We start from the raw sequence: 20030 nt of genomic DNA, 5'->3' as shown, positions 1-20030 counted from the left end.
TTCTTGTATTTAAAACCCAATAAAAAGGTTAACCTAAGCTTGAGAAACCGAAAAACTTTGAAAATATCGAAAGTGAGCTTAGTTTTTACTTAAAAACAATGTTAATGTAACATTGAATAAAACATTCTAAAAAACGTATGAAATTAGAGTAGTATTAATTCACGTTTTAAAGAGCATGAATTATGAAAAGCTAAGTAGTTTTGAATCATAATCCAATGGAACATATCTTCTTTGGCTTTGGCTACAAAAATTTTGCAGATAAAACCTATCAACAATGTATGCACCATGAAAACACTAACATTGCCGGCTAAATGCTGTTTTCATTTTTACATTAAAATATATTCTACTGTCTCCAGGCTAACACATATTACATCAAAAATCATCTTTATAACATACCATAGAATCGTCTTTCGATCTGCAGAATGGGTTATCATGTACCAACAGTGAGGTAAAACGACATCGTTCTTCTAAAACGAAGTTGAGAATTGACAAAGTAAATACAGCCCTTGAAGTCAGTTTAATTTCAGTCTGTAATGGAGATAAAGTTTTAAAATTCCTGTGGATTACCCTAATACCTCTTTTGAATTTATGTATTTCTTGGCTGATCCTCAATTGGGTAGAAACCATGTTTTTATTGTGAGTTAATCTCGAGATTATGGGATTAGCAACGAGTGTTTAAGCGAAGTGAAACAAAATGCCCAATGTTGGATGGTTTGCATCAGATGTATTCACCATACAGTTACAGGTTGACATGGACATGGGCAGGAAGTAGGATATCTTATGTAATTTGCAACTATATGATAATTTAACACCCAAGTGCGATATGATGCTTTCATTTACTTTATAGTTATGATATAAAAAGTTACGTGCATCAGCAGCTATTCCTACTCTTGGAAATGTTTCGTTATTTGAAACATAACATTGGAATTGTTCAGCGGTCGATGTTACAAATTAAAGTCAAAAGACCCCGTCCTCTTGGTCTCTTATAAGGATAAATCCCTTCTATGAATTGCTTCAAAGAAATAATATCGACGTCGTAACATTAAAATATATTGACTTTTTGTTTACCTTAGAGTGGGTTTTCTTCTAAGTTTGGTTCAACCAGTTCTTATCCCAATGTAACGCAAATAATAATGTTTTGTCAAAACTTTCTTGACTATTTTTATACCACTGCGAGTTTCGTTTCTTACTCTTTTCCAGAGGTTTTTTAAATCTACAGATACCAATCCTATCTCGCCCATTAGTTGACATTGATTAACAAGATTTTAGTGTTAGCCGTTAGCCGATTTCGCCTTACAGATGATTACGGTAATAAGCTCGTTCAAATGAAATTTTTTTGAGGGAGGAGAAGTGGTAATTGCTGCTTGTAATCAGTTAATGTTTAAAACAGCAATGTAGCTGAAAGATATTGTGGGACTTTCGGTAGGCATTTGCAGGCATTAGCTCGCACAAGAATTCCAGGCGATTTAGAAACTTATTCTAAAATACAAAGTTAATAGAGGTTAGCAAAGTTGAAAAATGGCCAAATAAAGGTAGAAGTGGAGAGTGCTTGAAGCATATGATCCCCTTACAAACACTTAACCTTAGCCTTGTCTCACTTTCCAGTGCCGTCGGAACGAAATTCATATTGGGGCGAGGGGCTGCCCCTTGTATTCCTTCTCATTAAGTACACGGTTATAAAAGAAATATACTACAGTTTGACAATTTTTGGGGGACTCCAGCCCCCAGCCCCCGGTTCCAATGGCCCTGCTTTCATACAGCCTCTTTTTTATCTTTATTATCATCAGATGGTTCAAAGACCCGAATTTGGAGAGTCTATGAATGCAGGAAAGATAACTCTTTTCCTTAGCTCACGGCGTTGAATGTTTCCGTATTGCCAAAATAGAAATTAAACACATTGCAACTAGTCGTGCCAGTAGTGTTTATTTTAGCATCAAGTTAACTTTGCATAGCCTGCTAAATAAAGTAACAGCTACAGGCTAAATACCTATTTTCACCAGCTTCCAACTTCAACCCATCACAACCTTTCATCGTTACTTTCTGAGTATCAATCAAAGGTCGGGGTAACTCTATAGCAATTGGAAAACTACACGATGACGTCACAGAAATATTTTCTTTTGGGCACCACGCCCTTATAAAAACTGTTAATCGCGTTAGACCAGCGACGTTTATCGAGCATTAGCAGCTATTTCTTAATGATAAATCACTACACCTTATTAAGTATGGTCAGTTTTCTGACCATCTCATAACCTTTTTATGCCAACGTGACCGCGGCTTTTGAAGCGTACTCATATCTATCATGTTAAGACAGAAGCATTTATACTTGGCTAAAAATTTTGCTGTAAAAATCTACAGCATTTTTGATAATGATATATTCAATGCAGATTTCAGATAAAAATACCTTGAAATTTTATAATTGCCAATAATTTCAACACTGCATCAAGAAGTAAGGTAAACTAACAATACACTTAATTCAAATGCATGCATTTAGCAGTGAAAGGCATTTTATCAAAAATAAAACTTGGCGTTGATTTTCAGTCCCATTTTACACTATTTATCAAATTAAATTTTGAATCAACTCCCAATACTTCATTGGTACTTCAACTGTATCAGAAAAAAACGTACCAGCAAGAGGCCCTTATTTCTTTATGAAAAGGGAAATATATTCAACAAGAGAAGCTAAATGACATTTTCTGTAAAAGGCAAGAGCTGTACATGCTTTTGGTTTATAGAACAGGACGGTACTAAGTACCACGCTTAATGCAATCATCAGGCAACTGTAGTTTTTTACATGGCAGTTGTTTTACAGCGTTGTCAAATAAATGTTGATCATATTGGAATGCAGCTCAATGAAGAATTATTGAAAGCAAAGTCATATGTATTCAAACCATTCTCTATACACCTTTCTTTGAATGCCAAAAATTGGTCCCAGTGTAAGGAATGAGGGAATTCTCAATTGACGTTTGTCATTTGTTAAGCAGCCAAAAAGCAGTACTTCTGTTTTTAGTGCTTGCTTTTTTGCATACTGTGTATGCCATGCGTCGTACAGCGATCGGAACAGGATAACATGTTGCAGACTTTCCTATGGATTCGTGACTTATCTGTCCACTGATTATCTGTCCAGTCAACACAACACTAATTAACATGGTCACCATTCCATATATAACCATTAATACGGTCATTTATCTTGATAGAATAACAATTATTTTTATATGAAAACTAATCAAAAGCACAAACAGTCGAGGCTTTGAATGAAAAAGCTTCTAAAAAGACTCGACAAAGCATTTGTAGGTCTCTGGATTAAGAGCTTTGAAATCTGACAAGATAAGAAACATGATAAAACAAATTTAATACATCATTGGTAAAATCTTTATTAGATTTGCATTTCTATGTCGTAATGATTAGGGTTCTAGATTAAAAGTAAGGAAAATGACGTTTCGATACGCTGATGATGGTAATACTTAACACGAGTGTTTGGTTAAGGCTTTACTTTTTCTTATCGATTGAGATAACATGGATGTTTGTGGTAGATGCCAGAGAGGCCAACGATACATGCCCAAAGAGTTCACCCCTTGAGGCAAGACATTTCAATTTTTAGCTACCTCAGGCAGCCCTTGTGTCCCCTGGAAATATAGGTAAACTTGAATTGACAGAAATAGCATAACCTTGGCTTTAATGACTTGGTACTTCATCTTCAAATGCGTGTTACCAGGGTGTGGTCGTCTTTAAGCTGGAAAAAAGAAATTGGTATAAGGCAGTGACGGGAAAATGGAGGTAGGAGTTGCCCCTCCCTCTCCCACCATAATTATGGGGGGAAATAAACCCGAATCGGGCGTTTGACGCCGAAAATAAAAAAGAACCGGATGTTCAAAGAAGTGACCCGGATAGTTAACTTTGTTTGCCACGTTACAAGTTAGAAACAGAGAAAAAAAGGACTGCAAACAGCATAAATTGAGGGATATGACGCCTCTCCTCGTTCCTTGCTTTCACAAAAACCTCTTACGGGGGAACCGTGAGAGATTTCGCAATTAAAAACTCTGCCTATCGGGTGAAACGATTGTCAATGAGTAGAAACTGACTAATGATATTGCTTTTATACAAGTTTTAATTCACATTTAGAAATTTCAAATGGCCATATTAATGTAGGTTAGCTAAGAAGCAAATCAGCCTGGCTTCCTCTTTGGATAGGCAGAAAGCTTCTATTTTGTAAGCTAACATTAGGCGCTTTTCTTGTTTCCCCTTAGAAACTTTGCGACAATACAGTATGCTAGGTGTCGGTGCAACGCACATTTTTTCAGAGGAAAGCAAAGTAAAGCAACAGATTTTTTTGATTTCAGTTGACTCATTTTTCAAAATTGAAACTGGCTATAAGAAATGAGTACTGGAAACGAAAAAAACTTAAGAAACTTCATTACTCAAGGCAAAAACATTATGAAATACGAAAAACGCAGAGCTCTGGAATTCCGTGAAAATTCGTTAATGTGATTGGCTGGTTGGCATAAAATAATGTTGCAAAATCCCTCCCAGACTGGTTTCTGTTGGGATTATTTGTTAAAATGGCATTTAGGTGGTTTGGGTTGGGATTACCTTTGGTCTCTCCTTCTTCAGGTGAATTTTGCTGTATAGGCAATTCTATATAAAAGGAATTGGCTTTTCTTTTGTGGTTTTCTTGTCTGTTAACTAGATATAACACTCCAGCTTTCAAGAACTGACTGTGTAAGTGTTACAATCACATTTATTGTATTGTATTACACATATAAGTTGCATTTTCAAGCATGATTACCAAACACTGGGGTTTGCTAATCACCCTCAAACATGTAAAACATTACAAAGTTAAAGTACTGCTTCCGTCTAAAGGCAAACTAAATCCCTTATCGCAATTATATTTCTATATTTATAAAAACTGACATTTTTAGTTTTTAGGGAGAGACACAATCCAGCCTTGGGGCATACTCTCCTGCACAGAAGAATAGAGAAACCAAAGTGTTCCCCGTCTCTTTATCTTCATGCAAAGATAATAAGCTTTAGGTAAAGTTAATTTATACATACACCCGTTTATTTAAACAGCAAGTTAATTTTTACTGAGGATGCTCTTAATCTATTAGCAATTTGAAGCTCGTGTACTCTGAATGTTTAGCTTACTTCAACATGGATTTTTCTAGAAGATACTATAAATTGCTTTTAAAATCTCCAAATGATAATCATGCATGACATTTATAGTATGTAGCATGGTGAATTAGCTGATAACATCTGTTCTGATTTGTCATTGCTTTTAGCTTCCAACTTTACATTTTTAGCTGGACATGTTTATGTGTTGCTTTCATTTTTCGAAAAATCGAGTCACGGTGTTCTTCTAAAGTGTACTCTTACAGAAAAGTGTAGCTGGAAGCTGGAACGAAATGAAAATTCTCCTGGCAACAGTTTTGCATAATCACTGTAAGAGTGAGCGATTCAGGAGTCGTAAAATAATAAAACCAATACAAAGATCTAGCAAATGGGGAGCTGAAGATTTCTCACTCAACATAAGATAATCAATTTTTCAAGAAAAATCACAATTCATCGAGAGAAGGGGTAGTACAGAAAAAAGATGCAACATAAAGCTGTTAGCAAGAAATCGCTTTACCAAAACTTGGGTCAAATTAGTTCTCATTTTAAAGTTATTCTCCCAAAAAATCCTCATTGAAATCATAAGCTTTTTAAACTTTTAAACAGAGTACTTAAGTAAAATTTGTAAATAGGATCTCTTGCATGATTCTTTACTTTTCTTGTAATTTTAAGTCTCCGTTTTTACAAAGGATTTCTTTATAAAATTTGGCGTGTTTATGATTCTGTATTCTTTCAATGCTTGAAAACTTTGCGCCTGCGAGAAAATTTGGTTGCCATTTTCAAGCACGTAAATATTTTGTGATCTTAAGAATCTAGAAAAACCTTTAAGAAAACTCTGCAATAAACGTAAAATAAATTCCGTATCTAAATTCTACCATGCAATTATGGTTCCTTTGTTTCACATGAATAGCCCTTTAGACTTTCACATTATACGAATTAGCTAAACCTTGCTAGCGACGATGAAGCTCAGTTTTCATAAAGCTAATGTGCAAATCAAAGTATAGCATACCAAATTTGCTTTTGGTTTTTACTGTATACCAGTTTTTTCGCTGTATCCCATCCCCTTCAGCTGTGTATGAGCATGCGTTCCTGTACAAGAATAAGAAGAAGGGAAGTAAGAGCAGGGACAGCTAATGGGGTTCAGCAAGGACGTAAATTGCGGGGGGTTGGACAAAAAATGTACAGTCATTAAAAAGCGGACATTATCTTATGTAAATGAGCATTTGAATTAAATTCAGACTTTCTGATTACTCTCAAATTTTCCGACTTATTCAAAGAATTTCAAAGATTTGGGGTGTGACACCCCCCTCCCCCTCCCTCACCCCCACGGTTTTTACGTACCTGGGAATTGGGATTCAGAATGAAGTGCGCGGATGGCACAGAGAAATGCTAGGGCTGACGGTTCACAGAATTATGCTGCATCTATAATCTCAACCAACCTCCTTTTATTTATGGACATTTTAGTACTTTCTGAATTCCATGTGTCGATACAGTATTCTCTCAAATAAACGGACACTCTAAAAAGCGGACACCTCTGATTAGCGGACAAATTTTTTTCCCCGATCGTTTTTCTCCGTCAAGTCTCGTAAAAAACTTTTTAAAAAGTGGACAGTTAATAATTAGCGGACACTCCAATTGACGGACAATTTTTTGCACGAAATAGTTAATTTGGTTTTTTTTCTTTCCAATTAGCGGACAGTGCAAAAGAGGTAGGAGTCAGCGAACAAAAACCTGAGACGGATGAATTTGTTCAAAAATTTATTTCAAACACTTTGACACTTGACAATCTAGTTGGCTTTTGACAGCTTCAAGCTTCTTTACAGTCCAGTTTACAAACTTTTCTTGTCCATGAAAGTGGTAAATTACTGGAATCTCCAGACCATAGCCACCTCCACGATTCAACCTCTTTCTAATGTTGTAAAAAAAGTTGTCTTACGTTCAATTAGGTTATTTTTTCTTTTTTAGTGTCTAAACTCAAAACAATAGCAACTGATTACCCAGATTACATTAAACCTTTTAAACACAAAACTTGGGTCTATTTTCAAATTTGGGACTTACATTGCAAAACTTTCCAAAAGGCGGATACTTCCAATTAGCGGACAACTTGCTCTTGCCCCGATGGTGTCCGCTAATTAGAGAGAATACTGTAGTTTTCAGCCAAAAAACTCAGGATACTGATCGGAAGGCATTTAAAGATTTTCCGACTGTTTTAAAGACCCTGGTAGAAGAAGCTGTCATTTTTCCCAACTATGACACCCTATTTTGCCAACTCCGCCGAGATTTACAAAATACAATATCATTTTTGCTAAAAGTGGACAATTTGATAAGTTTTTCTCGATCTTTATAAAAAGTTGAAAACAAATTTGCCCAATAATTGGTAACGGAACTGACAGGGAACGTCATATAAGGAATATCATTGACGTGGATGTAAGTATTCTAAGAGATCTAACTATGCTTTGATCATAAAGATATGGCTTTGATACAAGAAAGTCTGTTGGCATTTCCACAACAGTCTAATTAAAACATGGCAGCATAAACAAGTTAATATTGGGATTATTAAAGGTTTCGCTAAAATCAACCCAACGCATACCATTCACCTTTGTCTGAAAATGCGGAATAAAAAACCTATGCGAATATTTTCCCCTAGTGATCTCTGTACAAACAGTTCTGAGACAGCTATTTTAAAGTGCAAAGCTCGTTGCAGTGAGACTTTGGCACCAATTTGGAGTTAAATTGGAGTTCAGATGCTACAATACAAATAATATAACGACTCGCAAGCTTTAGTAATATTTTTACTCTTTAAAATTGATCAATAATATTTTAGAAAACACAACAAACTACAAACAGAGATTGTTAAAAGTAATATCTCAAATGGTTGAATCAATATTTGTGCTGAATATGGAACTTAAATACTTGGTCCTAATTGGAATGGCTTGCCAAATCTAAATTGAACCAAAATGGCACATCCGTATCCGTGACCAAAATGCCGTCAGCTTTAGAACAAAATCAATGTCAAATTTCAATGTCCGTATTTGTGAAAATTGAGCACACAACCCACTCAACCCAATTAAGTAGACTTTGTCGTTTCATTTCAGTCTTTTTTGGAAGCCTTTTCCGATGATTTTATCTTAGTAGATTCCATGCAAGATCTTCCATTTAGAGAAGAGGCCTATTATGTTGACGAGCCTTTTTTCTTGCTCATTTGGTATCTTTCGCATAATATAAAATGGATATGCTTTGGTAGTTAAGTTTTAGAGTTTATTGGGACTTTTTACAGTTATAAAAACGATCGTCATCTAGAAATGTACGAAGTATGACATATTGCTCCTTTGAATTTATTTCAATCATGTATAACCACCGCAGTTTAGCGTAATTGGCACGGGCGTATATGTTTGCTACGAAAAATGTTATAGCTACACCCAAATCATTGTTTAATGGGTTACGTGATAGGAAATCAGAAATGCAACTCGAGATGAGCTGTAGATAAAATAACTGTGGTATGCAGCACCCATAGTTGCTGTTCCTTGAATAATGTAAAAAGGCAAATCGATAGGCATTATATTTGCATCGCATTCTGCGTCCGCGCGACCTCATTATCTTTGGACTTGTTTGTGGCATTCGACGATTTTTACCAACAGACGCCCATAATTGTGCAAACATGAAATAAAGCAATTTAGCCATCGAGCATGATCTTGTGAGGAAACGAACGTAAGCAGTACCCAACATTAGATCTTAGACCCAGCTATCGATGGACAATACTAAACTGTGAAACACACCTTTGCTACTTTTAAAGCACATTTTGAAAGCTACATACATTTCTTTCTATGAGAAACAGTCTGTAAGAAACTGAGCCCTAAGATAACAAAAAATAATAAGAAACCACAGTATGGGAACAATGAGGTATTCATAAAATTTCCAGTTGATAACTGAAAGGATATGGAATTAATAAACAAAACCAATTTTAAGTTGCATTGCTTCACACTCAAAGCTTCCTTTTTCGATGTGATGTACTAGCAAATTCTATAATTTGATGCAATGAGTTAATTGGCTGGCACAAGATGCCATAACCGGCAATCTTACTTACCTTGGGATTGACTGCCGTGTGGGTCACAATGACACCGCAATGAGATAGAGAACCTACTTATGTCTTCCTTGGGTGGAAAAGGAGAAAAACCAACCAAACCTTGTTCAAGAAGTTTCCACTTTTCGATAGTAAGGAAGTTGTTACTTGATTGATATCAAAACACGCCCAAAGAAAATAAAACTCTTTACAGTGGCTGTTCAGCCAAGCAACTCAGTAGAAATAACTCCACGTGGTAAGCTGCTTATTGCGCTGTTACTTAGGGAAAGGCTCGAAAATAGATATTTGTCAGTGGGCGCAACTTTTCATAAAAAATCGATTTTAGTTTGTTCAATTTCTGTTAAGGCTATCAAAAAGGCCAATGTTTTTAAAAAAAAAACAATTTTCTTGGCAGACACACTGACATTGGGACAGGGGGTACCCCTTGTACCAGAGCCTCAGTGAAAGAGTGAAGTACTTCCCTCCCCTCTCCTCTTATGGTCTTCCACTTATCGGCCCACACTCTCACCAACACATTCTTTACTCTGGCACCCAGTGTAGGGGGGGGGAGGGGCGTAAAAGAGTGGAAAAACGATTTTGGAACCCTCTCTTAATGAGCATAGCACTTAAGCAGACCATTCCTTCTTTAATTTCGAAAGGCAGATAATGTTGCTATTCTCGACCAAATTCCCTTCAGACGGCCGACTGAGGCGGTGCAGTGTTATAGCAATGTAGTTTCTTGCTATGCATGACCAGTTGAATTCCGCGGATTGTAAAAAGGCCAGAGAACCCACAGTCATACATACAATGCTCTAATGAAAGAAAGATGGTAAGACCAGTTTATGAAGGTATTTGTGAAGAAGGGCTGTTTGTACGTGCGTTGTTGCATTTGTTGAGATCAAGGGGATATTTGCGGAATATTTGTGTGTAATCTTATAACGATCACATGCTGTTTTCTGTAATGCCAGAGCTTTTGCCACAGATTCCATTTTAACTACAATTTAAGGAAAATCAAGGCCACGCCAAAAAGATAAGAAAAACTGCATTTACATTGATCTGAATAGAAATCTCGTCCATTTGCTGCTTGATGGGCCCGATGTGCAGATAATGCAGGCTAACCTTCGATTTGCACCAAGAGTGTCTCCCTTGGCCAATTAAAAGTGCCAAAGAAAACATGAAATCAAGATTCGATAAAGATACCGATCGGCACCCGTGTATGATTCCAGCAGATTAAATGCGAGTTTAGATGTTTCTTTATTACCCACAATCCTCCTTTGGCTAGACGGATAACGAATACATATCTCGCAAACAATCTTTTGGTGGTACAAAACTTAAAAACGGCTTTGAAAAAATCATACAGTTAAAAAAGCAAAAAAAACAAAAAATTTCCTAGCGTAGAGTTATCGATCTATGTTTTAACGTTTTATACTCTGAAGAGTGTCAGACAGAAAGCTTAAGTATGACTCAAAGTGCTTGATTTTTCCATTTGCCATTTTTTTCAAAGCCACTTTTGATTACATATCTGCCTAAAACTCCCTGAAACTGTAAGTTACGTTTCATTCACATTCCGCCTAGCTTCAAAATTTGGAAATATTGTTTCCAATAGGATATGCAAGTTATTGGTAACAAGGATAAAAGGGACTGTGCTAGTTATAGTTGAAAAACAAAACCTGGCAGAGTGGTGCACAACGGATAAAACAACATTGGTGGCCTTGCTCTAACTTTGTTGTTTTGACAGCCAGGTGGGGAAACCTCAAAAGCTACAGGAACAATCAACAAGGTCACCAAAATGTAAGAAAAAACGTTAATACAGGAAAGCTTTAACAGAAAGGAGTTTTTCTTCCAAAATAATGGAGTTATTTTGATCGATAAACAGCAAATGATTTTTTAATTGGAAGCAGTTTAAAACTATTAAGTGTGCTAAGGACAATTTTGGGGTCTACAAAGATGCTGGAATATTCTGTGAATGAAACTTTGAGTCTGATCTCAAAAGCGCTACTTTTGATACAATTGTGCATCACATTTTATCTGCAGCTTGAATACAAAGCTATACATAATGGCAAAAACAGAAAACAGGTAAAATATACCTCCTTAATTAGAATGTCGTTGAGTTTCGACGCCACGTAAATCGCGCATAATTTTTCTATTCATATTTGAAATATTTCTAAAGAAGTAACAACTTGAACGAAATATGGATCATTATACCAGAGTAAAAAAATATGGGAGCCGTACGAGCAACAACTGTACGAAGGATAGCAAAAACCAAAGAAAAAATGTTCCACACCCAAACTTCTCCTTAACATATTCTTTTCTGAGGAAGGCTATCAGAGCTATAGGGTATTGTCCTGAGGAACGATAAAGAGTTACCAAAATTAAAATTGTTAGGACTTCCTCTTAATGAAAGTCTCAGCCCGAAGTATCATTATTCCGAGCTGTCTGGGAAGCTGGCTAGGACATGTCACCTTTCAAATACAGCATTGATAATTGTCTATAATTCATTATTTATGTCATGCTTTACAATATGATAATTGAGCAAATATATAAATTGCAAAAAAATGCTATCTCGCATGAACATTTTATTTTACATCTTCACGATTTAAGAACCTCAAACTTCAAGGGCTTCAGGACCTTTTCGAGTAAAATTACCAAGTTATTGAAAATGAATCAAATAACTGACCAATAAAAATGAATCCTACTTGCTTTCACAATTTCTTTTCTTTGAACACGTCGACACTATATAAGAAATAGTCTCCAAAATTGTTTGAATCCATTTACTATCAGGGGGCAAAAACGTGGATTGACCTTCCAGAAAAAATAATAAAATTCTCCATCAAAATTTTCTATTCTAAAAGAATCTGAAAAAAAATCTATCCTTATTTCTATGTAATTATTCAATTAAAAATATTTTGTCTGGAAATGTAAAATATATATGTACTCAGCCAATAGGGTGCTCTCCTTTCATTGATTTCACACTACTAGGGGGGGGGGGGGTTCCTCCTTTAGAGTGACAGAAAAGAAATTTTAAAGAAATTTTTACAGAAATTTTACAGACATTTTAAAGCAATACAGAAAAGAAATTCTTGAAGTGCAAGTAGAGAGAACTTTTTTGTATATGTTCTTTTTAACATTTGCTACTTTTTTATTAGACGTGTCATTTGCTACTATTTTATTCATAGTTAGACTTGCATTCATCATTTGTTACAATTTTATTTCTATGCTTGGATTTTTATGTATGTTAAATTTCAAATAAGCAATGAAATGAAAATAAAACTAACTTAACTACTTGCATTAAGCATAGTTCTGAACTGTTTTCATTTCAGCCTGGTATCATTTCTTATAAACATCTTTATCTACATAATTCTAGTCCCATCAACGTAGATTGTATTTTGTCTCATTAGCCTTACAACAGACTATGTTTCGTTTTCATTATATTGTTTATTTGCAACAAATCAACATTTTCAGTTAAAACTTCAGTTACTTTGCAGTTAAAATAAGGGTAGAATAGAATACACAGAAACATGCCAACCAGCACATAGGATTTAATATACCCATTTAGCAAGAAGTCACATTGCTAGGCAAATTTAAACACAAAACCTTTTCTTTGACAATTGAAAAAGTTTTCTTAGAAATTAATACTTATTTCATTTCCATAAAAACACTAATAAAATAAGTGATGGTGACTTGAGAAATTAGAGCATCAGAATTGAAGATTACAGGCAAAATGATACTTTATTCTATAAGACAATACATTGAACATTTTCATCTGTAGTGAGCAAAAACAGCTTAAATAGTTATTTTCTATACTTTATGCAATAGAGATTATGCTAAAATGCTTTCAGTTTATAGGGGTTCTCTCTCTTTGATTAGCTTTCTAGCAACTGAGCGTTTACTCCTTCACAAAAATTCCTTTAACCTGTCTTTTGTATTATCTTACATATACTTAAGTTGTTTACTTATCAAAAAGAACAGACATATCAATAAAAATGGCTCTATCCATGGTAAATGTATTAAAAACAAGAGTTCATAAGATGTAACATAAAACATGTAATTCTTGCAATGGATGAAGCAAGTTCCAATTTGCGCATTAACATTGACCTTTCAAAGTCAATTCATGTTAGTATTTACAGAATGGCTTGCTGTGATTTTAAAAAGGAAAAACATCTCTACAAAAGGCTTTATTGTTTTGTTTATTCATTTATCTTTTTATTTACTTATTTATTTATTCATTCATTCATTGTTTTATCTTGTACTGATATGTTAGTGCCAAAGGGTGTAAGAATGGCTCAGTAGTTAGGCCTCCAGAATAATTAGATGTGGTCATACCAAGAGAAAAGGACCAGGACACTGGTTGATAAGCACGCTTCTCATTGTCCTAAAAACTGCCTTCAAAGGCTACAAAGATATACTTATAAAATTTTTGCTAAAAAAATATTTTGAATTCTTAGCATGAACTAGCATGAATTTATTCACTTTTGCTGACATAACTGAGTCTGACTATCAACATTTTAATAATATTCCAATCAAGGAAGGTTTTACAGTTTGAGAAATTGGTAGCATCTATATCTCTGAGATTGAAACATTCTATCACCTTATCCATGTCTGGATACAGTGAACTTAACTCAGTATTAAAATAATTGTCAAAAAATAACATGGTCTTAAAATCTAGACAAGATTGTCCTTTTCAAGACAAATAAACACCTTTTATTTGAAAGCTGGTTGTTGCAAATGTCTATAATTTGATGCTTTAATTTCAAAGTTGGTCTGAGAATGCAAATAAGAACTAAATAGAAAAGTTCTGGTTACAAGCTCGCAAGTTTACTTTTATTGAGTACAGATATAAACAAATGTTATGCAATAATTACCAAAAAACAACATTAAGTTAAGTAAGACAAATTAAAAGCAGAATTTAATTTGATCATGGGCTTGGCAAATATAAATTGTATAGTTTTTATTCGATCAAAAATTTGTATGTCAATTAGCAATAAATTTGAATTGAATATGTTAGAAATTAGGTGAATGATTTGTTAATATAAAAAGGCTGGTGATACAATGGGAAACCAAAACCATATAATTCTGCAAACAAGACATTAACTTCAGTTTAACTATAAAATTAAGCTTCTTTGATGTTATGGAATAGGAGAGCCCACTCCCTCCTATATGCCGAGGACATATTCGAATATTTTTAATAATATCATAAATGTTTTATATCGGAAGACTTTTCTTTGAAGGATTCGATAGACAATCTCTGTTCTTCAGGAACACCATTCCAAATTGTTCAACGAAACCAAAATCAAACCATACAATAGGGAACAATTTGGATTTATGAGTTATAAATATATCACCGCGCCTGGAATGCCTTTCTAGGTGCTGTTTGATAACAGTATTCAGAGAAGCAATGTTTCCTTACCAAGCATAAATGGACAATAAAAAAAACCTATGGCAATCGTTTCAAAGAACATAGGCCTAAATTTGAGAAGCTGCAGTGCAAGGCGCCTTACCTGCCAATGTAAAAAGCCTCATTATCCTCATTATCCTACTGATCCGCCTTGTTTTCATAACGAAATTGATATGGTTACCTCTTGGAATCGAACTGAGCCCGTGAAGTTGTCAGCAACAAGCGATTTAGTGGCCAGGGAGCGTAACAGCAATTTGAGAACACCAAAAGTAATAATCATGTGCACAACAGTTTAGTTTCGTCTGGGTACCGCTGTCGTCAGCAATAAACTGCTTGCGTTTCGCGGGCAAATGCAATAAGAAGAGCCTCTTTTGCATGCAGAGATCAAATCGCTCAAATTCAGTTTTCAGCGTTCTTTTCGAGAAAAATTTTTAAATTAAGAATTTAAATTTTATCTTTTACTAGAATTGGCTATTCAAAACTTATTAAACTTGTTCACTTCTTACCTCAAACCACGTATTTTTTCATGTTTCATATATCTCTAAAACCTTCGATCACGTATTAGGCTAGCAATACCTTTTCCTTCTTACTTTTAGTTGAAAAAAACTGAGCGAGCAGATGCCAAAAATCTAAATAAACAGATCTTCGTGTGAGTCTGGATATGAAACTGTACTTTGAAGTTGATAAAATAAAAAATTAAAGTTAATTGGACTGAACTTAACTGGAAAGGGTCTCTCATGAACATATAGGGAAACAATTAACAGTATTGGCTAGAGTTAGAACCGGCTACAAAAGCTTATCATAATCCCAAAATCTATTATTGCACAAATAAATTATAGATGTACTAGGATGTGACTAGGATGTCGCTTGGAAGTTCAGGGAAAGTTCATTTTCAACTTGTCAATTATTTCTGCATCCTATATGCAAAGTTTTGATTTGCTGGAAACTTAAAGGTGGTTATTGCTTATTTAAATCCAAGAGTTGCATGCCACATAAATCAACTGATTGTGAGCTAGCTCTAAAACTAGTAGTTGGTTTACTTGAGATTTGAAAGATTTAGGATCCTGAACTCACCAAATATTGCGGAAATTTACAAAGACTAGTAGATTAACACCGATTGTGGCAATTTTTTATCAAAAAATAACAAAGTTAAAACATGACTAAGAAATCTGGATTTAAACTTTGATAAAACTGAAAAATTTGTAATTTGTAGTTGAAACTAGCCCCATCTTCTGGTATCTTGATTTTCAGGAAAAGGCATTGTATAATTTGCCTCTTATACAACTTTATGTAGTTACAATTACAATAACTGAAGAAGAAAAATAGGTGATCTACAAAATTACAAAATGCAACAAGGAGTAAATGAATCGGTATCAAGGTATCAAGGAACAGGTATAATAGTATTAAAGAGATAGAAGAAGAAACACACCCAACTCTATTTGCTAACACAATTTAGCAATTAAATATTTTTGATACATTTGATTTACAAACTATCAATTTACAATTTAAAATACAAAATTTGTAAAGTTGCATTTAAACTACTTAAGTTGCACTAAGCATTCCACTTTTATCTACTGTGACACCCTGCAAAACAGCCTAGGCCAGGGTGAATGCACACATGCAAGTTGATAAATTGAACCAAATTACATATGCTTTACATACAAAATTTCAGAATTTTTTGTAAAACCACATTTAATTTAGTACATATATATTGTGCTCCTTAATGTATCTGCAATTCTTTGAATTAAAACGGAGGGAATATATTGCATGGTTGCAATTCAGAGGAATATACGTAACTTGATGTAAGTTTATTGGTCCAGCCTACTTAACATCAAAAAGGGTTGTATCAGGCTTTTAATGAGCATCCCTAGACTAGGCAGTAACCTGTCTACAAGCTCACTTACTCCCAATTGGTAAATCATGCACAACATCAAAGGTAAACTTTAGTCTTGCATCTACATTGCCAGCAATATCTGAGCAGCCTCTGAGATCTTATAGGCTTAACAAAACTTTTGTGAAATTTTATAGCTTTTGAAAAGATGCTTTTCATAAATACATGAAAATGTATGGAAGAAGAAGAACATTGATAGGAGGTTGCCACTTGATTAAAAAATTAATGATAATTTGGTCTCTTGAAGAGTATTTGATATAATTTTTCTAAATCAGGGTTAGAAAGGGTAGCCCAGGTTATCATTTTAAAATAAGCTGCCCACTGATATGATTGAGAAAAATTTTGTCATACTTTGGTGACATTATATATTTCCTTAAGTTACCAATCACTAGTAAAAGCTTTGATTAGGATCAAGATGACAGGTTCATCCTAGAATTTGAAATGATAAAATCGTCTTTAAAGGTAATCAGTAGAAAACAGTCTGGCCAGAATGTAGGCCCTAAGCACACACATTGGTGAGAAATATAAAACCTCAAACCATGCTTAGAAACAATCAAAGATTTTTAGCCAAGCAACTAAGTCTGCAGAGTATGACTGATCTAGAACAGATCTTAGCCTGCATAGTCATTTCAGCCATACATGCCACATGAAAAAATATCATTTGCCAATTGGCAGATATAATTTTTTGATAAGATCACATTTATCAATTCAGAGTGCAATTTTAAATTTGCATGCTTTTGGCGTGATATACAGGCTTCACTTGTTGTATTAACAGTGGTCTGTTCACATGTAAAAAATCCTAAGCTGGGGAGAATCACTATGTGTATCTTGATTATCTGGATCCATTGTCTGCATGAAAATGTTGCTCAAACCCTTGAACATCAAAGAAAACAGTTCTCCAGGTAATAGTCACACTTTAAGCTAATAGCTTGGAAAAACCTTGGTCCATCTAAAATACAAAAAAATGAAGCTTTAAAAGTGAAATAATAATAAATATTTGGAGATTAGAAATAGAGCAGCAAGTACTGCAAATTGTTTTCCATAGCTTTGGACCATCAAAAGTGAACTTGAAACTTAGACTAAAACTTGAGAACTAACCATCTTCTGTTGAGACTTCTAGATATTGTCATTCAAAGTATCAAATTTCCACAAGCATTGTTTGAGCCTGTGACCTGGGGGTTTCCTCTTAAATACCCTGTTTTTAGCGCTTCTGCAATCATGTGATTATAGCATTATTCTATTAACTGCCAGACCAATAGATTATCAAACAGAATGTTCAATTTGGGGAGGCAAACAGAACTGGCACCCCTGGCATTTTCATGTTATCATTGATAAAATGCTTTGAAATCATTATACAAAAAGTAAATAGAAAAAAGCAATGAATAACATGGAAACAATAAACTTACCAATGCTAGTTGTCTCCCAAAGCTTCCAAAAGTACATGCACCGGCAAAATACAGGCAAGGGAGCCAAGACTGTGAATACAGAAAATTTGCATGTCTGGAAAACAAAAGTTATTCATTAATCACCAAAAAGAACAGCTGATAGCCAAAGAAATTATATGTGCATGTGTTGATGGTTGAATTCTTTGCTAAATATATAAGTTGGGTTGAAATTTGTGTGTTAAATATACCTCCCATAGACAAAAGAATAGAAAAATAGTACACATGAATCTTACGCTCTAAAAATGGCTGACAAAATGTGGCTTTTTTATTAGAGTTAAGTCTTCAGGATACTTTCAAGATAATTTACAAATATAATGAAATCGTGCTTTTGAATTATCAAGAAAAAATTTTGAGATGAAACATAGATACAGTTCTTAATTTCTTATATCTTACTGTGGTACATCTTTTGACATAAAATGGCTGAGTTAGAAGTCACTGAAAATTTCCTATGATTGGAGAATAGCACAAAATGTAACATACAATTATAATGGTACTTTAAATGTAGATAATATACATCTCATCAATAAAACAAGAAACATACTTGTAAATTAAATGTGCAATGACAAATGTGCAAGCAGTCCCCAAAATAGCAGCAATAACGCCAATGCCGAGTCCATTTGGTGACCTGTCAAACATCCACCAAAGCACCATTGCCAAGCACAAAAACAGGGTAAACTGGTGGCTTTTGTCAGCAAGAAAATATGACTTCTTTAACAGAATTAAGGAAACTTAGAGTAAAACAGTGTATATGAACTAATGATTAACATCATTAACTGGGAACTGAAACGGAAAAATCAATGTTGAAAGGATTATTTTTTAATTAAAAAGGGGGAAAAACCGGAACTTGCAATATCAATACCTATTCGTCAAAATTACCTAACTTAAACCATTAAATAAGGGATATATGGCATAATTATTGATCCAGAAAAAAAGCTACACAAGCTACAAAATACATAAAGATTCAAATTCAACCAGCTGTCACACAGGGTTGAGCTTTTTGAGCATTTTGGTATGCCAAACAGTTTAAGATCTTTACACTTAAAGTGGATAGATATGGGTAATCTCGCAAGCAAAACAAATCATATGACTATCAGTAAGGATACTGTACTGAAATGACCAATACCAACAAAGACGGCAATACAACGTACGACGCTAGTCCAGTCTCTTCTGAAATAGTGGGGCTCGCCGAGTTTACTATCCATACAAGGATAAATAAGTCCAGTAATACAAGCAAATACTCCAGTCACTATAGGTATCCACCATGCGTAGTAAAGTGCATTTTTCACTCTGATATTCACGCTAATGTTCGTCTGACTGCCAAGTTCTTGTAGCACTTTTAATATAGACAGGGAGCTTCCAGTAACAAAGAGTATAAATGCTCTTGAGTAAAATCCACAGCTTAGAGCTGCCATGGTCCTTGCTACAGGCTTCATCAACGAGTATGTTTCTCCAGACATTTTCAGCTATACACTATCAAACAATAACCACTTGACACATAATTTAGGCCCTTTCTACCATCATCCCATTCTTTTTTTTACATTCGATCAGCCTCGTACGATATGTAACCACTCTGATAGCCAATAGAAATCGAATAGTGAGAGAATCAACCAATCAAATCTCTCACAGAGATCTTTCAATATCGTTCCACTCACTCGAAGATTTTGCACATTAAGTTTGGGGGTTTCCTGTGAAAAATATGTCTGAAGGATGGGGGTTTGTACGATTTCTGAGATTGTAACCTCAAGACAAACCAAGTACCAGCTCATGTTTTTTTATAACAAACTATGTTCAGTCATCCCATAGTAGAGATTCTGTTTAAATGCAAGATTTTTGAGTTGAAATAGCAAAGTGTTTAAAAGGAGAGGCAGGGGAGGGGGTACACCCACAACTGAGGAGATGTCCATTATTAGTTTTACAACCCAGATACTGCACTACAAACAGGGAACACAGTTAATCTTATTTTAGTCCTTGCAATACACGCTTTTTTGTAAGAACAACCCTTGTAAGAAACTAATTCCATTAAAAAACAAAATGAGAAACCCGTTAGGCTGAATTTATCGATTTTTTTGCGAAGAGATAAGAAACGTCAGGATGAAACTGGAGACAAGCATTCTTATAAAAAAGCGTGTTGTT

General features: G+C 34.7%; 1 protein-coding gene across 1 annotated transcript; it reads right to left on the bottom strand.

Moving 5' to 3' along the window:
• Positions 1–15995: 15995 nt before the first annotated feature.
• Positions 15996–19446, bottom strand: LOC135681862 (insulin-induced gene 1 protein). The gene is made up of 4 exons (XM_065196488.2): positions 19001–19446; positions 18439–18605; positions 17859–17952; positions 15996–17401 (listed from the first exon to the last, which is right to left on the bottom strand). Exons 1-4 carry the CDS (start codon positions 19352–19354, stop codon positions 17369–17371), a joined length of 648 nt encoding a protein of 215 aa, XP_065052560.1. The 5' UTR covers positions 19355–19446; the 3' UTR covers positions 15996–17368.
• Between the last annotated feature and the right edge of the window lie 584 nt (positions 19447–20030).

This window comes from Rhopilema esculentum, chromosome 16, assembly GCF_057945365.1.
Source record: "Rhopilema esculentum isolate cy_ngs chromosome 16, ASM5794536v1, whole genome shotgun sequence".
NCBI lineage: Eukaryota > Metazoa > Cnidaria > Scyphozoa > Rhizostomeae > Rhizostomatidae > Rhopilema > Rhopilema esculentum.
The sequence above is the reverse complement of the archived record's forward strand: the minus strand, read 5'-3'. Positions and strand labels throughout refer to the sequence as shown.

What these genes read in the sequence shown, in the direction of transcription:
- LOC135681862 (XM_065196488.2), bottom strand. Translation starts at nt 19,354, where the DNA reads ATGTCTGGAGAAACATACTCGTTGATGAAGCCTGTAGCAAGGACCATG. An exon ending in GTATTGGTCATTTCAGTACA is followed by an intron (nt 18,606 to 19,000) that starts GTATCCTTACTG and finishes ATTCTGTTAAAG; the next exon opens with AAGTCATATTTTCTTGCTGA. An exon ending in ATTGCACATTTAATTTACAA is followed by an intron (nt 17,953 to 18,438) that starts GTATGTTTCTTG and finishes TTTGTTTTCCAG; the next exon opens with ACATGCAAATTTTCTGTATT.